At 43.4% G+C, this 22,038-nt stretch overlaps 1 protein-coding gene across 1 annotated transcript in view; it reads right to left on the reverse strand.

Annotated features, from left to right (window-relative positions):
• LOC149443955 (ATP-dependent RNA helicase DDX25-like) overlaps window positions 1-22,038 on the reverse strand; it is a 37,225-nt gene that overhangs the window by 961 nt on the left and 14,226 nt on the right. Inside the window, exons 4-11 of the mRNA XM_089655113.1 lie at window positions 18,912-19,053; window positions 17,555-17,647; window positions 16,755-16,857; window positions 13,467-13,581; window positions 11,422-11,599; window positions 5,706-5,943; window positions 3,499-3,661; window positions 2,113-2,301 (exon numbers count right to left, since the gene is read on the reverse strand). Of these exons, the coding sequence (XP_089511239.1) occupies window positions 2,113-2,301; window positions 3,499-3,661; window positions 5,706-5,943; window positions 11,422-11,599; window positions 13,467-13,581; window positions 16,755-16,857; window positions 17,555-17,647; window positions 18,912-19,053 (1,221 nt within the window). The remainder of the gene's footprint in view (window positions 1-2,112; window positions 2,302-3,498; window positions 3,662-5,705; window positions 5,944-11,421; window positions 11,600-13,466; window positions 13,582-16,754; window positions 16,858-17,554; window positions 17,648-18,911; window positions 19,054-22,038) is intronic.

Genomic DNA, 22,038 nt, shown 5'->3' on the forward strand with positions numbered 1-22,038 from the left:
TGTCACAGTTATGTTGGATGTGGGTCCCTGTAGGCAGGGGCATATTTACCAGAAGGCACTTGCCTGGGGTGGCATTTTTCTGGGGGGCAGCACCTCCCCCCAGAAGGAATGAAAGAAGGGGGACACACCATGGGAACAAGGTGGGATCTGAGAGAGGCTGCTTGATGGTGTATGCAGAGCCCGACTCTCATTCCCGGGGATGTCTGAAGCTGTGAAGATGGGTGTCTTTTTGTTTATCACTGGTCAATGTCAGTCTTTCTCCCCGGGAGGGGGGGGTGGGTGTTTGTCGGTGTCCATGGGGGCAGACAATTTTCTGTGTTGCCTAGGGCAGCACAACACCTAAATACATCACTGCCTGTAGGCCATCTGATTAGTAGGTGGGCAGCTTCCACCCCCCCCCCAAGAGGTTACCAGAGTCATCCTGGGTGGTGTAGGCCAAACTAAATTTCCAGATCTGACATGAACTTTGGGCACTGATAAAGTAGTTACCACATATAAATCCTTTACTCGGGAGCCTCAATCAGTTTCATTTTGTAAATTGTACACTCAAGCTGATCCTCTGGGATTAGCAGCTAATAATTGTGCTGGATGAGGCCAACAAAAGATGCATCTCTACACTAGGAGAAGGGACTAGTGGAGCAGAACCTCGGGAGGCTGACAGTGGACTTCAGCTCAAAAAGGTCACAGGAGTGCAGAACTAAGTGACCTACAGGGGCAATATGGCCAAAAGAGCTTGGTCCTTATTTCTCTTTTATGAACTACTGTGCTGGCATCCATGGAAAAATATAAGGGCTGGAATCCATCTTGTGCCATGATTAGTAACCCCTTTACCCTCAAATGCCAATGTACACTATATTGTCAAAAGTATTGGGCCAGCCCTCCAAATCATTAGATTCAGGTGTATAAAATCAAGCACCTAGGCATACAGACTGCTTCTATAAACATTTGTGAAAGAATGGGTTGCTCTCGGGCTCATTGCACAGGTGCGAACCTGTCACACTACCACATCTGAATTCACCAAGTACATCTGTGAAATTTACCTAATACTAAATATTCCACGGTCAACTGTTGGTGGCTGAGTTGCTGTTCCCAGTTGCTTCCACTTTGTTATAATACCACTAAGTGGTAGGCGACATAAAATGACAGAGCAGTGTCAGCGCACAAAGGTCGCCAGCCGTCTGCAGAGTCTATAGCTAAAGACCTCTAAACCTAATGTGGCCTACAGATTAGCACAACAGCAGCACACAGAGCTTCATGGAATGGGTTTCCATGGGCGAGCAGCTGCATCCAAGCCTTACATCACCAAATGCAATGCGAACAGTCGGATGCAGTGGTGTAAAGCACGCCGCCACTGGACTCTAGAACAGTGGAGACGTGTTCTCTGAAGTGACAATTCTCACTTCTCTGTCTGGGAATCCCATGGACGTGTCTGGGTTTGGTGGTTGCCAGGAGAACAGTACTTGCCTGACTGCATTGTGCCAAGTATACAGTTTGGTGGAGGGGGGGATTATGGTGTGTGTGGATTGCTTTTCAGGGGTTTGGCTTGGCCCCCTAGTTCCAGTGAAGGGAACTCTTAAGGTGTCAGCATACCAAGACATTTTGGACAATTTCATACTCCCAACTTTGTGGGAACAGTTTGGGGATGGCCCCTTCCTGTTCCAACATGACTGCACACTGGTGCACAAAGCAAGGTCCATAAAAGACATGGAAGAGCGAGTTTGGGATGGAGGAACCTGACTGGCCTATAGAGTCCTGAGCTCAACCGAATAGAACACCTTTGGGATGAATTAAGAGCGGAGACTGTGAGCCAGGCCTCCTCCCCCGACATCAGTGCATGACCTCACAAATGTGCTTCTGGAAGAATGGTCCAACCTTCCCATAGACACCTCCCACAGACCTTGTGGACAGTCTTCCCAGAAGAGTTAAAGCTGTTATAGCTGCAAAGGGCGGGGCCAACTGACTATTGAACCCCATGGACTGGGATGCCATTAAAGTTCATGTGCGTGGAAAGGCAGGCCGACCAATACTTTTGGCAATATAGTGTATATAAGCCTTTTTAAGAAAAACAAAACATACATATGATTTTTTTTAAAAATATGAAGGACTATTCACCATAATGTTCTTCTATTTGATGTAGCATGTTCAGGTAGCATTTCTGAAGGAGAGTGATGGCGGTGCCTTTCTTGCCAAATCTGCCAGTGCGCCCGATACGGTGCAGGTAAGTCTCAAAATCAACCAGACCATCTATGTTTATTGGTAGGTCAAAATTTACCACAACTGACACCTGTTCCACATCAATTCCTAAAAAGAAATACAAAAATTGTGACTTCTGGCTTCCTAACCAGTCATATCCCATACAGCATGGAACTAGGGACGCACCGACACATCGGCCGAAAATGGGGTTATCAGCATTTTGCCAATAATGCCATGCTGCATTCCACAGACTTCAATGCAAAAGTGTGTCCTCTAATGACTTCAATGCAAAAACCATCAGCCACATTAATTACATTTAAAATTTTTTTTTAAAAAAATGGTTTCGATTTTCAGCCAAGGGCATCCTGAATTTTTGGTTTTTGGCACTGAAATTTTCATTACGGTGCACCATTACATGGAATACCCAAACTTTAGTGGGTACTGGAGCCCCACAGGGCTATTGACTCCCCAGTGGCAGGGAATATGGAGAGGTTTATAGAAAAGTCAGTATTTTCTGCTGGGGCTGTTGGGGGAACAGAACTTCTTCATAGGAATCTCAACTCAATTCACCCAGCAGCTCTGCTCCCACCAACTCAGCTCACCCATTTTCTCCCCTCCCAACGCCTACTTCCTCCTCCCAACAGTGACTCCAGAGTTCCCCCTGCCACCACCTCCCCGCATGTAGAGTGTTGCTCATCCTGCTCCCCCTCAGAGCAGTAACTCAGAGGTTCAGTTCACCCAGTTCCCCCTCCCAGACAGTAATGACCCAGCAGCTCAGCTAGAATACTTAAGAGGATAGATCCAACATGGCACCACAATTGGTACCACTTGTTACCAGGTCCTAAGCTTTATTGCACACCATCTACACTCAAAAAGGACAGCTAGTGTTGCAAGCCACCGAGATCTTGGAAAACCCAAAATCCACTCAAGAGCCTCACTAAAAAGGAAGCAAGACAATACCACACAATCAGTACACTTAAGCCTGGTACACACGGGCCGAATGTCAGCTGGTATGGTTGAATAGAAACTGCCCAACATTCATGTCCAACAGAATCCAGCCAAACGTCCGGCTTCTGTCAAACGGGCCTACTGGAAAAACAGCTGCCAATCAGCGCTTGCAGCCAATGGCTGTAATCACTGACCGGTGTGTTCTGACGGGGGAGGGGACTGTCATAACACAATAGCTCAGCGAGGTGGTCACTGTACTAACATCGCATAGTTACTACACACTTCCAATGTGTACCAGGCTTTACAGTCTCCCATTTCCTTCCATCTCCCTCGAAGCTTGATACAAAAACAACTCACCGCGAGCGCAGACATTTGTTGTAATGAGAACTTTCACTTTGCCATCACGGAATCTCTGAATAGCGCAGGCTCGCTCTGTTACGGAAAGCTCTCCACTTAGAAGCTCCACCATGTGGCCATCATTCAGCATTTCACAGGCAAGCCAATTCGCTGTCTTGCGGGTCTATTTTTTTTTTTTGTTAAAAAAAATAAATAAAAGGAAAAATAAATGAGAACAGACAGCAAACAGACAGCTGCAGAAGAATCATCATTCTAAAATCCTCTCGGAGAGAGGACAGGCAACAGATAAAACCTAGATTATAGTAGTGGAGATGAGCACTGTATCACCTTCTTGTTGTGATTGGGTAAGATGTTATGGTATAGAGCCATCGCGGGTGGAGAAAAAATTCTTGGAGCATTAACTGTCCAAATCATGTTTATTACACTAACAAGCTAACAAGACTGGATTTAGGGGAGATTCTAAGATGTTCGCTGTCAAAGCAGGCTTGTGATCAGCAACACAACACACGTGGTTTTAGCTGTAGCCGGTCTGTTTTAACCACTTGCCCTCTGGAAGATTTACCACCCTTCATGACCAGACCAGGCATTATTTGATTACTAGGGTCGTTGGTTCAAATCCCTGCCACGGCACCACCTGCCTGGAGTTTGCATGTTCTCCATGTGCCTGCGTGGGTTTCCTCTGGGTACTCCGGTTTCCTCCCACAAGCCAAAGACATGCTGGTAGGTTAATTGGATCCTCTCTAAATTGTCCCTAGTATGTGTATGTATGAATGTGAGTTAGGGACCTTAGATTGTACGCCCCTTGAGGGTTAGGGACTGATGTGAATGTACAATATATATGTAAAGCACTGCATAAATTGACGGCGCTATACAAGTACCTGAAATAAATAAAATATATTTTTGCACTAGAAAGAAATTGTAGGGCTCTGGCAGTGCTCATCCTGTTCCTCCTGGCACAAAGGAGGCGATACCGGTCCTGCTGATGGGTTAAGGACCTTCTACGGCCCTGTCCAGCTCTTCTAGAGTAACTGCTTGTCCCACAAAATCTCCTCAATGCTCTTGACTGACACACACACACACACGATGCCCTGTAGCAGTAAAGCTGCTAATGAGCGGCTGGCCAAAGAGAAGTAGGGCTGCGGGGCGGGGGTGCAATCGGGTGATCACATGACCGAGTTCTCACAGCGGCTCTGAGCAGACAGCTATGACTGTCAGTCACCGTTGTCTGCTCTGCCCCCCCTGCATTCACTGGAGCACTGGGCTGGGGAAGGGGAAGGAGAGGCTGGTTCAGGCTCTCAGCCTCTGGGGTGGATCCCAACTTTAAAGTCAGGATCTTCATCCAGCCTGCACCAGCTGAGTGACGTCAGCTGACAGCAAACTGCAGCCGGCTGTCACCTGAGAATGAGTCACAGGAGTGCAAAACAAACTGCACTCATGTGACCCACAGAAGTACACCCAAAAGAGCTTTGGCTGTACTTCTCCTTTAACTTCCCTCCTCCCCAGACAGGCTACGTAGGCTTGTCAGGCAACCAGGGCTTGTGTGTATCCATTAATCCGAAAGCTATTGTTAATTGTTCTACAGATCAGATGTTCAAGATGGGATGCACCGATACCTCGTACTTGTGAAAATGCTCCCGATACCAGAAACTGGTGCTTTGTGACCCCATTTATGTCAACACAAAATGCAGATTGCACTGCAAAGAATAGTATGTGAGTTGAAGAGGAATGTGATTCCTGTCTAAACTGCATACAGTTTCGCCACGGCTCCTGTGTGAACCCAGGCCAGTCATAGCCTGAATTCACACAGGTGCGGGAAACCTCTCTGCACTGATCCCATGTTGAATGGAGAGTGGGTGTGTGGGGATGTATACCATCCTCAGATGTAGGAGAGAAGAGAAAGCTGCGGGGATTTCAAATCCCCACAGCTTTCTCTCCTCTCCCTGCAGGGATGACAGTATGGGCTAGAGGGCTTTTGATTGGTCAGCACCGTGACATTATGCTCTTAACTTGTACGGAGAGTATTTTTTTAAGTTTTTTTTTTTTGTTATCAGAAACAGCAATAAAACCTGAGAGTGGTTCCAACTACTCCACACTGTCCAAAACTAAAAACAAGCTTTTGGGTTCTACTGAGTTCAAACAAGTATTTACATTCAAAATAGTGCAATTCAAAAGACAACAAAATCATATGTAGTAAAGAAAAGTTTTACCCTGCAAAATACCATTGCTTGAGCAACGATGAATGTGCTATAAATGTTATCCAACGCGTTGTACTTCTGCTCTTTGCTGTCGCAGGTATCATAAAACTGCAGGATATTATCAAGCGTCATCTCTTCCTTCTTAAGCTTTATGATATTTGGGTTAGGCACAATCCTCTCAGCAAAACCCCACACTGACTCCTCAAATGTAGCAGAAAACAGGAGCATCTGACATGTTGCTGGCATTACTCTGTCGTGGGGGGCAAAAGGAGAGGACGAGAATGAGAGAGAAAGAATAATAAATATATATTGTTAACTCCTTCCCAGCCAGTGTCATTAGTACAGTGACGTTATATAATATCAATGATCGCTGTATTAATGTCGCTGGTGGTGTCAGAGTGGCGGACAATCTGCTATCACAATCCCATTCTAAATTAAAAAAAAAAAAACACAACAAAATATTATATATATATATATATATATATAATATATATATATATATAATATATATATATATATATATATATTTCACCCCTCACATTTTTGTAAATATTTGATTCTATCTTTTCATGTGACAACACTGAAGAAATGACACTTTGCTACAATGTGACGTAGTCAGTGTACAGCTTGTATAACAAGTAAATTTGCTGTCCCCTCAAAATAACACACGGCCATTAATGTCTAAACCGCTGGCAACAAAAGTGAGCCCACCCCTAAGTGACAAGGTCCAAATTGGCCCAAAGTGTCAATATTTTGTGTGGCCACCATTATTTTCCAGCACTGCCTTAACCCTCTTGGTCATGGAGTTCACCAGAGCTTCACAGGTTGCCAGTGGAGTCCTCTTCTACTCCTCCATGACGACATCACGGAGCTGGTGGATGTTAGAGACCTTGCGCTCCTCCACCTTCCCTTTGAGGATGCCCCAAAGATGCTCAATAGGGTTTAGGTCTGGAGACATGCTTGGCCAGTCCATCACCTTTACCCTCAGCTTCTTTAGCAAGGCAGTGGTGGTCTTGGAGGTGTGTTTGGGTCGTTATGTTGGAATACTGCCCTGCGGCCCAGTCTCCGAGGGGATCATGCTCTGTTTCACTATGTCACAGTACATGTTGGCATTCATGGTTCCCTCAATGAACTGTAGCTCCCCAGTGCCGGCAGCACTCATGCAGCCCCAGACCATGACACTCCCACCACCATGCTTGAGTGTAGGCAAGACACACTTGTCTTTGTACTCCTCACCTGGTTGCCGCCACACACGCTTGACACCATCTGAACCAAATCAGTTGATCTTGGTCTCATCAGACCACAGGACATGGTTCCAGTAATCCATGTCCTTAGTCTGCTTGTCTTCAGCAAACTGTTTGCGGACTTTCTTGTGCATCATCTTTAGAAGAGGCTTCCTTCTGGGACAACAGCCACGGAGACCAATTTGATGCAGTGTCCGGCGTATGGTCTGAGCACTGACAGGCTGACCCCCCCCCCCCACCCCTTCAACCTCTGCAGCAATGCTGGCAGCACTCATACTCATATTTCCGAAAGACAACCTCTGGATATGACGCTGAGCACGTGCACTCAACTTCTTTTGTTGACCATGGCAAGTCCTGTTCTGAGTGGAACCTGTCCTGGTAAACTGCTGTATGGTCTTGGCCACCGTGCTGCATCTCAGTTTCAGGGTCTTGCCAATCTTCTTATAGCCTAGGCCATCTTTATGTAGACAATTATTTTTTTCAGATCCCCAGAGAGTTCTTTGCCATGAGGTGCCATGTTGAACTTCCAGTGACCAATAAGAGTGAGAGCGATAAACACCAAATTTAACACACCCGCTCCCCATTCACACTGAGACCTTGTAACACGAACGAGTCACTGGGGAGGGAAAATGGCTAATTGGGCCCAATTTGGACACACGGACGGGGGACACGGACACACACACACACACACACACACGGTTTTAGGCGCTATAACAAACTTATTGGGTTTTTTTTTTTACCAAAGACGTAGCAGAATACATTTAGGCCACAATTTATGAAGAAATTTGATTTTTACAATCTTTTTATTGGATAGGTTTTATAGCCGAAAGTAAAAATAAAAAACCCAGTGGTGTTCAAATACCACCAAAAGCTCTATTTGTGTGAAAAAAATTATATACATTTTGTTTGGGTACAGTGTTGCATTACCGTGCAATTACCAGTTAAAACAGAAGTGCGGTATACCAACAAATGGCCTGGTCATGAAGGGGGTAAAATCTTCCGGAGCTCAAGTGGATAATATATTCATGAATATACAGTAGTGCAAACACAACATTAATCAACTGATAAAAAGGGGTGACTGACTAAAAAAAACAAAAAACTGACACAAATCAAAGCAATATCACCAGAAGACCCAGAAACAGATGACTATTTTAAAAATAGTAGTTTGGAAACCACATGGATAGAAATATTTGAAAGCATGAAGTGTGGAGGGGGAAGACGTTAGGCTGGTGAAAGGAATGCTTCATTGAAGTAGAGCAAGCAACAGGTTTAGGAGCCCCATTCTTACCCCTCTTACCAAATGGTAACAGAGTACACCTATCTCCAGATATCTTATAGTTGTAATCGTCCAGAGGAGAGCCAAACAAACTTTCCCTTGAAAAGGAAAACGTTCCAGATGCATTTTGCAGGGTGGTTCAGCTGACCTACACTTCAGCCATAGAATCCTGAGCATGTGCATGGACGAAAGTCCCAGATGAGAAATTTGTTGTATGGAGTTGTTTAGGGTGTCCACACAGGAGCGGAGACCACAAGGGATATCTTCCAGGTTCCCGATCTAAATCGGAATTTCTGCTAGAAGGATCTCTCTTTCTCCCGTCATGCCTTGAGACTCTGGCAGACATGCGCTACTGAGGTAAGAAACCGCCAGATCTACTGAAGGCATACGCCTTTTCTTAGTGAACTTACTCTCCATGGAGTTTTGCTGAGCAAACCTTTCTGGTGGAGTGAACGCTTTGTCAGGATGAGACCAATCTTAAGTACAGAACATACTTAAAGTGAGAATGTTTAGGGAGGAACTGAGGATCTTGTGGAAGCCACCAAGTCCTGAAACCTTGGCAGAAGACTTGGGAAGAGGCCATTTCAGAGTAGTGCAAACACCTGCAAGAAAATTCAGAGGCTTTTTGGATCCAAGATAAACTCTAACCCCAGGTTCTTAAGGCGTAGAATCCTTGGAGTCTTCAGCATTCCCTACAACTGGTATACAATCCTCCTCTTCTGTGCTTCCTTCCTCCTCCGATAAGAAGTGGATAGGAGAGGGGGGAGTGCATCCTTGCAAACCAGACTGTCCAAACTGGCAAGTATTCCAGAAAGGTGCTACTGTACCCCACCGAGCAGAAAAAAATGTCTCCCCAGTTATAAAAGGGAGTAAAAGGAAGGTACCTCAGAGGTAGAGTACCTGATAGGTGGAGAGTCAGAGCTGAAAGGAACACATTGACACCCAGAGAATATGCTGCACAGGGGGCTATGTCCATGTTTCACCCTGACAAAAAGGTATCTGGGACCCCCAACTCCCTGCATCCCTTCCGCCATCTGTGAGACACTGGCCTGCTGACCTATCAGAACCTTGCCGACACAGCGGTCCCAGTCAGCTGAGAGGACACCGTGCCAAAAATACACTAGTGCACCAGTTACTCTAGAATAGGGGTCCACGGATAGGTTTTCAGGGGGTCCACAACGGTCAGATAAAAACACACACAATATTCACTATACAGCTGTCCCCATCAATGGTTTCCCATTGTAAGAGACTAAAGAAAAAAGCACCCTGCCACTGCTTATTAGTACCAACCGCCATGCATCGCTTGACTTGTTGACCCAGTTTTACTATTTAAATTTGTATCATTGTTTGCTGCACAACCTCCATCTTGTGCCACTCCATAATAGCAAGTGCTAATTCAGTAGGAGTACTGAGCAAAATTAAAATTTTGTTTATAAATTTGCACATGGTTTCATTTCATTTTCTTTTTTCTGCCGACCGGCCACAGTACTTTTACTGCAGGCGGGCGGCATGAACAGGCAAAGTGACATACCCGTATGTCATTTTGCCTGTACAGACACCAGACACAGCGGAATGCAGATCCCGGTACTTTGGACCCAGTCAACCTACTGCTATTTTGTACCTTTATTGGGTAAGCTGTCCTTTGGAGTATTGATGGAATAAATATTTGAACAGCTGTACAGTGGTGTGCGCCCATTCATTTTCATTATTTGTGACACCACTGTCCACACTGCACATGCAGGATATCCCCGCATCGTCCTTCATGGGCCCTGAGAGAGGAAAAGCCTTTACCCTGAGAGAGGAAAAGCTGCTGAAATGGATCCAGATAAATCCAGTCTCCTGAACCTGGGTGGAACTGCTGGGAAGTGAATTTTTCTGCAGAGAGCTGCACAGCTGCAACCAGCACCTTCAGACACCATCAAAAAACTGCAGCCTTGTCTAACAGGGAGGGGTTATGCCTAGAAGAGGATTTGCTGCCTTTTTTTCCCCCCAGTGTTCAATTATCTGAAGATGTTTGCATTTAATGTTAAAAAAAAAAAAAAAAAAAAAAAAAAAAAAAAACACACCTGCAAAAGAAATGCTACTTAGATATTTAAGTTAACATGACAAGCTGCAGGTGTGCTATTCACAAGCGAGATTTGTTTGGGGTGTCCTTAAGATTGCACCGGCACCTGCTGCAGATTACCAGGGACAATGCAATGGGAATGCAGTGTGGGAAACGCACACAGGTTGTGGCGCTGCTCACACTGCATTAGTGTGCACCTAGACTTACTGATGTAGCAGTTTTCATTGTCCCACCATTTAACTTTTTCTCTTCTCTCTTCCCTAACATTATTCTCACCTTTTCACAGTTGCTGGTTATCGTCTACACTTTGACAGCATAAGGAAAGTAGTGGTGAGAACTGGCAATTGTTAGCGAAGGGATCGGCACTGATCATCAGGGCACTGATTATCAGTGCTCAGCAGTGCCACCTACCTGTGCCCATCAGTGTCACCCAGCAGTGCTACCCAGCTGTGCCGCCTATCAGTGCCCATCGGTGATGCCTATCCGTGCCACCTCATCAGTGCCGCCTATCCGTGCTACCTCATCAACGCACATCAGCGAAGGAGAAAAATTACCTGGTTTGCAAAATGTTATAATAGAAATAAAGAAAAACTTGTTTTTTTTTCAAATTTTTTGCTTTTTTTTTGTTGTTGTTTATAGCGCAAAAAATGAAAAATAACACCCAGTGGAGATTAAATACCACCAAAAGAAAGCTCGATTTGTGTGAAAACAATGTTAAAAATTTCATATGGTTACAATGTTGCATCACCGCGCAATTGTTATTCAAAGTGCGACAGCGCTGAAAGCGGAAAATTGGCCTAGGCAGGAAGGGGGTGACAGTGCCCGGTAGGCAAGTGGCTCAACCGAGCTTACCTATATGTTGCCTGGACTCTCACATTTACTAACCACAGAGCGGCTCTCAGACAGGAGACTGCAGGTGGGTTGAGCTTAGGGAAACATGGAGTAGAAGACGGTTCTGACAAAAACCAAGAGCCAACATCTGATGGTTTCTGCTCCTGAGCAAGAACTTTTACAAGTGTCAAGCGGCTGACAGGTTTGCATTCCATATTATGTGTGATGACCTTTCATGAAAACATCTTTCATTGCACAGTTAGTGGAATGGTATTTAAAAAGCAACCTGTAACGTGTACATCATATACTCACCTCTTCACACGTATGCTATGGTCAGAATAGCCCTGAACTCCAATCATGACATCAGCTTCATCCAGTACAAAGACACATATGTTCTGTGGATTCACAAGCTTCAGCTTGAGGCACCAATCCATGACGGTTCCCGGGGTCCCGACAACAATCTGCGCTTCTATCTGGGTGCCTCTGGCCGCTGAGTACAACAAAATCAATGAAATCATAGTTTGTATTTATTATTATGAGACTATGATGTAATTCATCTAAGACTGACATTGCCTGTCATCAACAGCAATAACCTGGTGTAAAACGGTTACTTTGACTATTAAAATATATTGTGGCAGAAGAAATGTGCACCCACTTCAAGACCAGCATTTTTTAATTCTAAGTTGGGTGGGGGGAGCTCTGATGTAACGTGTGTATCACAAATCTCTGTTTTCATGCATAGGCGCCCCAAAGTACATGATGATTTTTTGGTGGTAGGTTCTCTTTAATGAGATATCCAGGGTCTAAAAGAGTATGGATATGTCCTCTCTGCTCCACTGAATGTAATGCAGTACAGATCGCACTGCATTACATTCTTTCCCATAACTGATGGCCGGGGACAGTGACAACAGGAACCCGGAAGGACCATCATACATACCGCTTCCGGGTCAAAAACATGTTTGCTCTCCTCCCTCCCCTCTACCCAGAGGCACCTGCCATGTTGGTACTGGGCCCGCAGAATATCAAGCGGAGCCCAAGATACATAGCAGAGGGTTGTACCTTACTGGGGTGTGTGGAAGAATTTGTGCGCCATCGCAGCCATCTGAATGCTTCCGCCTGACAGGTAAGCCCTGCTACTATCCCGCAGTAGGGTGAAATGTCAAAAAAAAAAACTACCTGCCTTCGCACTCCAAACTGCATGTCTCAGGAATGTTGAATTCCTATCACCCGAGACATGCAATTCCAGGCGGCGGGAAAGAATTGTTTTTTATACATTTAGCCCTGCTGTGGGAAAGCAGCAGGGTTTAGAGCCAAGGATCGGCTCTCATAAAAGCGATCCAAGCGGCTCCAGGGAGGAAGGGGGACGTTACCTCCCACTGCCTTCTGCAGGCTGTCCGGACGCTTGTGGAAACCCCCTTCCGCTTGGCGGAAGCTCGCTCCAGTCTGGTCCCACCCCCTGCTGCCCATTAGCGGAAAGCAAAAAAACACACAAAAAAAAAACCACCAATTCTTTAAGATGTCTGCTTAAAAAAAAAAAAAAAAAAAAAAGTTTGGGAGTTCTAGGAAATTTTCTAGCAAAAAATAAGCAGCAAAAATCGCCATAAAGCCCCTTTCGTTTTTAAAAGCCCTAGTCCTAAAATAAATGTAAAAAAAAAAAGAAAAAGAAACAAAACAAGAAAAAAACAAAACAAAACACATCAACCCTCTGTAATTTCCATTCTGGGAATTTTTTTTTTCTTTCATCAGAACAAGTAGATTGTCATGAGGGACAAGTAGATTGGGACCTCGATAAAGTCTCTGACAAGTGCTTTTTTTTTTTTAAATTTGAACACCCCTGATGTCTGCTGTGAATCTCTGCAGCGAATGGGCTGACAAAAGCCCACGTGCCGGGACACAAATTCTAGTCACCATGGTGACTAGGTGCCTGGGATTTGTTGAGCCCTACAGGTAATTAAAGAAGGGACTTTACTACCATTTTAACGGATGGAGCATTGTCGCCCTATATATCAGAAAGTGCCTTAACAAGGACCTACTGAAAGCTCTGCAGTCAAATATTGAAATGTATTTTTCAAATTAATATGCTGAAGCTTCTATGAGATTTTAGTGAATGGGATTACATATACTTTGAGCCCAGGTACCTCGCAGATGCCCAGCTCACTGTCTGACCCCAAATCCCTGGCACTCAATGTTAAGGAAGGGTACAGGAAGAGAAGTGGGGTGGGGGGGGGGAAATGTGTCGGGGAAGAGGAGGAGATACAAAGCCTAAGATTGCACATTAGAATACATTTAAAAATGAACATTTAGTATACGGGATACGAAATCATATGAATGCATTTATTCGTCATGCTAAAACATACGTCTGTTTCCGCGCATGGCATAGACAACTTCAACGCCATCACAAAACTTCCCCATCTGTTCAATCACTACTCCCGTCTGCAAAGCCAGCTCAAAGGTAGGGCTGAGACAGATACACTAAGAGGGAAATGGAACTTTGTCATCAACATATTTATAAAACTTTATGCTAGTTACACAACACAGGTTTTTTGTTTGATGCCTTTTTTATCTCGAACACCAGAAACATGTTTATCTCTGGATGCAAAACACTGTCAACCCCAGTTTGGTGGGCTCAGTGTAACCTACAATTGCTGCACAAAGTTTCAGCTATGCGTTCAACCCAACTGAACTCCACTAAATAAATTCCAGACGCATCAAAACACGAGGAGTATCAATGTTTGATTGAAAAGCTATGACACAGTATGGAATGTGTTGGACTTCTGCAATTAGGACCACCACTTTCACATAGAAAGCAAGGTTTCAACTTTGCAGCTGCTGGCAGGGTACAGACTTTACTAATTAGGTGGTAGTTGTTTCAGAAATAATATTAACCAAGACTTTACACAACGGTTATGAGAAACTTGGAAGGTATTTAGTGGATAGAAACCAAAGGTTCAGTTGGGCTTTAGAATGAGATTTTGCAAAAAAAACTTTTAGGAAGCTTAGAAAAAAAAAAAGTTAGTGGAAATTATTTGATCGTTTACAGATTTTGTAAGTTTTCCCACTTACAAAGAAATGAAGGGTCTGTAATTTTTATCATAGGTGTATTTTAAAATGATAGAATATCAACCAAAAATCCAGACAAAAACATGAAACAGATGTTAGAAACAGAGTTGCAGTTCAGTGAGTAAAAAAGAAGTATTTGATCCCCTACCAACCAACAATAATTCTGGCTCCCACAGAAAGGCTATGTGCTCATGCGGTACACAGATTAGTCCTGTCCATTTAAGAAGGTGCTCCTAACGACAACTTGTTATGTGTATAAAAAAAAGACACCTGTCCACAGAATCTCTTCCATTCACACCTCGACTCCATGGGCAAGACTAAAGAGCTGTGAGAGGACATCAGGGAGAAGATTGTAGACCTGCACAAGGCTGGAGTGGGCTACAAGGCCATCAGAAAAGTAGCTTGGTGAGAAAGAACTGTTGGAGCGATTATTCACAAATGGAAGAAATACAAAATAACCAACAATCGCCCTCAGTCTGGAGCTCCATGCAGGATTTTGCCTCATGGGGTAAGGATGATCATGAGAAGTGAGGGATCACCCAGAACTACACAGGAGGAGCTTGTGAATGATCTCCAGACAGTTGGAACCAGAGTCACCAAACAAAACCATTGGTAACACAATACACCGCCATCTACTGAAATCCTGCAGCAGCCACAAAGTCCCCCTTCTCAAGAAAGCACATGTACAGGCCGTCTGAAGTTTGCCAATGAACATCTAAAATGATTCAAGAAGGATTGGGAGAAAGTGATATGGTCAGATGAGACCAAAATTGAGCTTTTCGGCATTAACTGGACTTGCCATGTTTGGAGAAAGAAAAATGCTGACTATGACCCTAAGAACACCATCCCCCTACAGTCAAGTGTAGAGGTGGAAACATTATACTTTGGGGCTGTTTCTCTGCTAAAGATACAGGCCGACTTTGCCGCATTGAGGGGCCAAGTATTTTAAAATCTTATGAGAACCTTCTTTCCTCAGCCAGAACACTGAAGATGGGTCATGGATGGGTCTTCTCGCATGACAAGGACCCAAAACATATCCCTTCAAGGCAACAAAGGAGTGGCTCAAGAAGAAGCACATTCAGGTCATGGAGTGGCCTGGCCAGTCTCCAGACCTTAATCCCATAGAAAATTTATGAAGCGAGCTCAAAATTGAAGTTGCCAAGCGGCAGACAAGAAACTTCAAGGATTTAGAGAAGATCTGTAAAGAAGAGTGGACCAAAATCCCTCCTGAGATGTGTGCAGACTTGGTAACCAACTACAAGAAATATCTTACCTCAGAGCTTGCCAACAAAGGTTTCTCCACCAAGTACTACATCATGTTTTCCTTGGGGATCAAATACTTCTTTTACTCACTGAACTGCACCTCAATTTATAACATTTTTATCACATATTTTTCTTGATATTCTGTCTCTATCATTTAAAATACACCTATGAGAGATTTATATATATATATATATATATATATATATATATATATATATATATATATATATATAAATAATGCTGTTGCATACTGGATGCATTAGAATATGGTAATGATTTAACTTTGGTGTGAAGCCTCCTCACCATGACATGCAACTAGTAACATTCTAGCCCCTGGAATAAATGGCATTTATAAAAACTGGATTGTAAGAGGGACATTCAAGTCAAACCAGGACTTTTTAGTTTATATACTAAAAGAATAAATTTAAAGTAGAGATTGAGGTGATTGTAGCCGTATTAGTGCACTTGTGACAAAACCAATTGAGTACCGTCCGTCACACTTTTTTTTTTTTTTTTTTTTTTTTTTTAAAGGAGTGGAAACTGCATTTATTTTTTACATGCTCCCCTGCTATATTTATACATTTATCCCAGTGTTTAACTAATGCCTGGAAAGCTTTGGCATTGAAACGATTTGTCAGTACGCCTGAACCATCCTAGGACAGCTGACTTCACTCTGTCATCATTGTGTTCACAGAAAGACTTGTCTCTTGTGCAATTTCATGACAGGGTATGCATCGACTATCCAGGATCAGGCGTTCCATGTGCTGAAAGTTCTCAGGAATGACTGCTGTGGGATGGAAAACACCACAGCCAGGATCATCACTGACGGACGTACAGCCATCTTTGAACCGTTTACACCATTCATATGCAGCTGAATGTCTCATCACTGATATCTGCGAATTTTACACCTTTATTGAACAGAAATTTCACCACCACACGCTGTTCCATGCACACACACTGTTTTCTGCCATCTTGATTAATGGTCTCTGGACTGGCCCGAGTCACGGGCGCCGCCTCTGAGTAACAGGACACACTTGCCACTTACTAAGTTGTATATTCCTAGATTGTAAGCAGGAAAGAGCAGGGCCCTCAATCCCCTCATGTTTTGCATTGTATTGGTATTGTTCTGTCACATGTTCTGTCCCCCTTTGTAATGTACAGCGCTGAGCAAACTATTGGCGCTTTATAAATACTGTATAATAATAATAGTACCACCACACTAGCATCTCTTTTTATACCTGCAAAAAGAAGTCCCAGTTTGATTTGAACACCCCTTCTACGTCTTCAGACCCTCAAAAGCCCCATCCTTCTCATAAGCTTACCTGTGGGTATTTTTTCAGGGGATCTACTCTGCTGAGCATGGAGAGGACAAAAGCAGCAGTTTTTCCAGTGCCTGATTGGCTCTGGGCGATCAGATTCTGTGGGCTGCAGGCACAAATGAACCGGTTAGTAAATTGGAAATGAATTGGCTTCACAAAAGACCTGGACAACCATCACACCATTCAAACAAAAGCAGGTGTCTTCCTGCCTGTCATTCTTGGGGAAATGTTGGTTCGTGGCCAGTCTAAAAAAGGACCAATTTTCCACTTAAAATCATCCATATCATTATAGTGTAACAAACAGAATAACAAATTTGTATACGTGCCACATCCCTATTTCACTTAAGAAACATAATACCCATTTGACATGGCTTTAACCACTTGCCTACCGGGCACTTTTACCCCCTTCCTGCCCAGACCAATTGTCAGCTTTAAGCGCTGTCGCAATTTGAATGACAATTGTGCGGTCATGCAACACTGTACCCATATGAAGTTTTTATCATTTTTTTCCCCACATGTGATTTGGACAGGAATGGCATCAATTTCCTGTTCAAGTCGCATGCCATTCTTTGCAGAGCGATTTGCAATAATTAATTTTGTATGGATGCAAATCACACCGCCAAGTAACGTCGGTATCGGTGAGTATTTGACTGAAAGTATCGGTACTCATACTCGCCGAGATAAATTTATATATATATATATATATATATATATATATATATATATATAAATTATCAGTGCATCCCTGGGTGGACAGTAGCTAGTAAATATTTGATTATAAAAGTTATTCAATTTGAACTTACGGATATGCAAGCATCATAGGCAAAGCAGTTTCTTGTATTTTAGATGGTCTGTTGAATCCCATTGCATACACTCCTTTAAGCAGTTCAGGCTTTCTAGAGGGAAACAAGCTATGAGACCACTTGCATCTATTAAGCCACTCGACTCAGTTTACTTATCCTTTACAAACATCCATTTTGGGCGAGCAGCCCCATTGCGTTATAATACCTCATGCACACAGGGCGCTTCTGCAGCCACTTTTAGGGGTGTCAGGCATTTTTTCACTGCTTCCAAATGGCCTCCCATATTATCCTGTGTCCATGTACACATAGATGTTAAAAGCTTTTAGTAGCAGTAGTGTTTACCAGCAGGAAAAAAAAAACAAAAAACCCAGCGCTGGTGCGTCCAGGAGCAGCAGCTTTTGGCAGAAAAGCTGAGAGCTCCCAAACTCTCTTAAATGCTGGTGCCCAGCGTTTAGCAGAGTTTTTGTTTTTTTCTCTTTACCATTTGTTAAGTAGAGGGCCGGCCGCCACGTCCTTAACAATGGGCGAGTCATCAGCTGTCAGCTGGCTTTTCCGCTGACAAGCGAATGTAAAATAAATTTAAAAAAGTGAAAACAGCATGGGAGTCGCCCCCCACCCCATCCATACCAGGCCCTTTGGGCATTTTTTTTTTTTATAATGTCAATGGGTTGGTTTTTTTTTCTTTTACTTTCAGCCGTGGAACCTGCTGGGATGCCAGCGTTGAGGAGAGAAGACGGCCAGTGAAAAAAGCCGTGGTGAGGACACTGCTGGACCGACGGACAGGTAAGAGTCCATTTTAAAAGAGCAGCAGCTATAGTTTGTGATTCTGTGATTGGACACAGCTGATCACATGGTAATAAGCCAATGTCATTGGCTCTTTACCCAGATTGGTGATGCGCTGTCCAAGGGACACAGCTCACCACCAATTGCTGCTCTGTGCACCCCCAAGCGGCGTTACAGGGAGGACATTATATCATATCCACACGGAAGGACGAAAGGCCCGTCCAGCCGTCAGTCTGCTATAGCTGGGCAGGATCTAGTTAAAGACTGTCCACTGCTGGAAGGAGATTGCCCCTGCACATCATGGGTGGGGGGAGGGGGGATAAAATAAGTGAGCCTGGAAGCAGACTTACAGTTGGTAGGACCTCTTAGCCACAGTTTAGGACACTGGTTTTCAGGGTGGCTGCTGATACTCCTACTCACCTTCCTAAGTAGAAGAAAAGAGCCCAAAAGACAGAAATAAGGGGCAGAGGATTGCCTGCTTCTGTAGGGTACATTCGGACAAACTTTTGGTTGTGACTGAGAAGCAAGGCGAGTGTAAACATTTATACACTGAGAACACATTTTAACTACTTACAGGTAAAGCTCCTCAAAAGACTTCACTGAATATAAAGGAGAGGTGGGGTCTCTCTGCAAGACCTCCACATCTTGAGGAGATTCCACCAAAGAATTATGGATCAGCTTATTTAGAAGGGAAGTGGTTGCCAGGTCCACTGTACCTGTTAAAATAAAAGCAAGGGTTGAAAACAGACAGAAAGAAGTACAAATAGAAAATAAAAAACAAAAACAGAAAAAAAAAAAAAAAAAAAAACACACAGGAGGGGAAAATAATATACATTGAATTAATTACAGTCATGAAAGTCAGTTTAAACAAGACTAAACTTACCGATTTAACCATTTCATTAAAAGGCATACCATGAATGACAACGGTCACAGTTGCTTGTGCTCAACCGATCTGCCAAGCCATCAAAATGTCTGGTGTCATAACTGATAATGTACAACACCATGGCAAATGCAGACCAAACAGGGGTTAAGATGGCAACTTCCTTGGCTGTAAAGGATAGGAGGGGTTTAGTTCCACTCTAGTAACAATGCCCTGATTGGCTGCTATTGCCTCCGTTCCAATGAGGGGATGAATACCGCCTCAGTACCATTTCACAAAACAGACAGAATATGGGGGGGGGGAACAGCGCCTTGAAAACAAAAAAAAAAATCTTCCAACCCCTTGAAAAATTTTCCACATTTCATCAGGTTACAACAAAAAACATAAAATGTATTTTATTGGGATTTTATGTGATAGACCAACACAAAGTGGCACATAATTGTGAAGTGGAAGAAAAATGAGAAATGGTTTTAAACATTTTTCACAAATAAATATTTGAAAAGTGTGGCGTGCATTTGTGTTCAGCCCCCTTAACTCTGATACCCCTAAATAAGATCTAGTGGAACCAATTGCCTTCAGAAGTCAACTAATTAGTAAATAGAGTCCACCTGTCTCATTTATTCTCAGTATAAATACAGCTGTTCTGTGAAGCCCTCAGAGGTTTGTTAGAGAACATTAGTGAACAAACAGCATCATGAAGGACAAGGAACACACCAGAAGGTCAGAGATAAAGTTGTGTAGAGGTTTAAAGCCAGGTTAGGTTAAAATAAAAAAAAAAAAATATATAATATATATATATATATATAATATATATATATATATATATATATATATATCCCAAGCTTTGAACATTCGAAAATGGAAAGAGTATGGCACAACTGCCAACCTACCAAGACAAGGCCGTCCACCTAAACTGACAGGCTGGGCAAGGAGAGCATTCATCAGAGAAGCAGTCAGGAGGCCCATGGCAATTCTGGAGGAGCAGCAGAGATCCTCAGCTCAGGTGGGAGAATCTGTCCACAGGACAACTATTAGTCGTGCACTCCACAAATCTGGCCTTTATGGAAGAGTAGCAAGAAGAAAGCCATTGCTGAAAGAAAGCCATAAGATGTCCCGTTTGCCGTGTCCCCCACATGGCTTCTCACAAACTGCAAACGTGGAAGAAGGGGCTCTGGTCAGATGAGACCAAAACTGAACTTTTTGGCCTAAAAGCAAAAACGCTATGTGGCGGAAAACTAATACGGCACATCACCCTGAACACACCTTTCCCACCGTGAAAGGTGGTGGCAGCATCAGGTTGTGGGGATGCTTTTCTTCAGCACGGACAGGGAAGCTGGTCAGAGTTGATGGGAAGATGGATGGAGCCAAATACAGGGCAATCTTAGAAGAAAACCTGTTAAAAGTCTGCAAAAGACTTAGACCGGGGTGGATGTTCACCTTCCAGCAGGACAACGACCCGAAACATCCAGCCAGAGCTACAATGGAATGGTTTAGATCAAAGCATATTCATGTGTTAGAATGGCCCAGTCACAGTCCAGACCTAAATCCAATTGAGAATCTGTGGCAAGATGTGAAAATTGCTGTTCACAGACGCTCTCCATCCAATCTGACAGAGCTGAGCTATGTTGCAAAGAAGAATGGGCAGAAATGTTCCTCTCTAGATGTGCAAAGCTGGTGGAGACATCCCCAAAAAGACTTGCAGCTGTAAATGCAGTGAAAGGAGGTCCTACAAAGTATTGACTCCGGGGGGCCAAATACAAATGCCGCCACACTTTTCACAGATTTGTAAGAAATTTTGAAAACCATTTATAATTTTCCTTCCACTTCACAATTCTGTGCCACTTTGATCTATCGCACAAAAGCCCAATAAAATACATTTACGTTTTTGGTTGTAACATGACAAAATGTGGAAAATTTCAAGGGGTATGAAGACTTTCAAAGCACTGTACACAAACAAATCAGTGATCTGAAAAAGCAATATAGACTTTGAAATTAGCACCTGAAATTTGGTACAATGGTTGCAAAAACACTGCAGCAAGCTCCACAAATATGCAGACAAGTTAATAAAACAATTTATTCATTGTCAGAAACATTGTTATAATATCTTGGGAAAACATGATTTCTATTTGCTATGCAACACAAATCAGCAATGAGGGATGTGCTATAGAAAAGCATTAATTTCACAAACCAAACACTATACACCACTCCAGGCTGACCGGCTTCAATTATTCAGCTTCAATGAATCAGGTGCCAGTCCAACCTGGATGACCGCACACTGACAGTCATAAGATTTACACGTTTATTTCCAAAACTCAGTCCATAGAAAGCACAGGGTGAAGAGCAAGTGTTGATGCATTTCACACCAACGGGCGCTTAATCATAACACAATAACACATCATACACAAATTCTGCCACCTAAAAATACTCCCATCAGTCGATTAACCTATCCAGCTGCAGTCAGTCAGTCAGTGTGCATGCTCGGGCAACAAGACTCGCATTAAAAAAAAAAAGAAAAAAAAAAAAAAAAAAAAAAGTATATACTAATATATACTATATATATATAAATAAATATACAAGCACACACTGGGATAAGTCTAATATAAAAGCTACAAAAAAAAAAAAAATTATAAGTATAAACATGAATTTATATTTTATATATCTGCCAAGCGACAAGCCCTTGCAGATATACTGTGGGCCTGCAGCTATCCTGTGCCAGATCAAGTACCACGTACTAGTGGTCCACCGAAATGAAAATTCTGGTGCCGAAACCAAAACCTCATGATGCACTTGGCCGAAAACTGAAACCAAACGTGGCTGGCGT

Source organism: Staurois parvus, unplaced genomic scaffold, assembly GCF_062004578.1.
Source record: "Staurois parvus isolate SC_StPar_1 unplaced genomic scaffold, SC_StPar_1.0 ptg000820l, whole genome shotgun sequence".
NCBI classification, from domain to species: Eukaryota; Metazoa; Chordata; class Amphibia; order Anura; family Ranidae; genus Staurois; species Staurois parvus.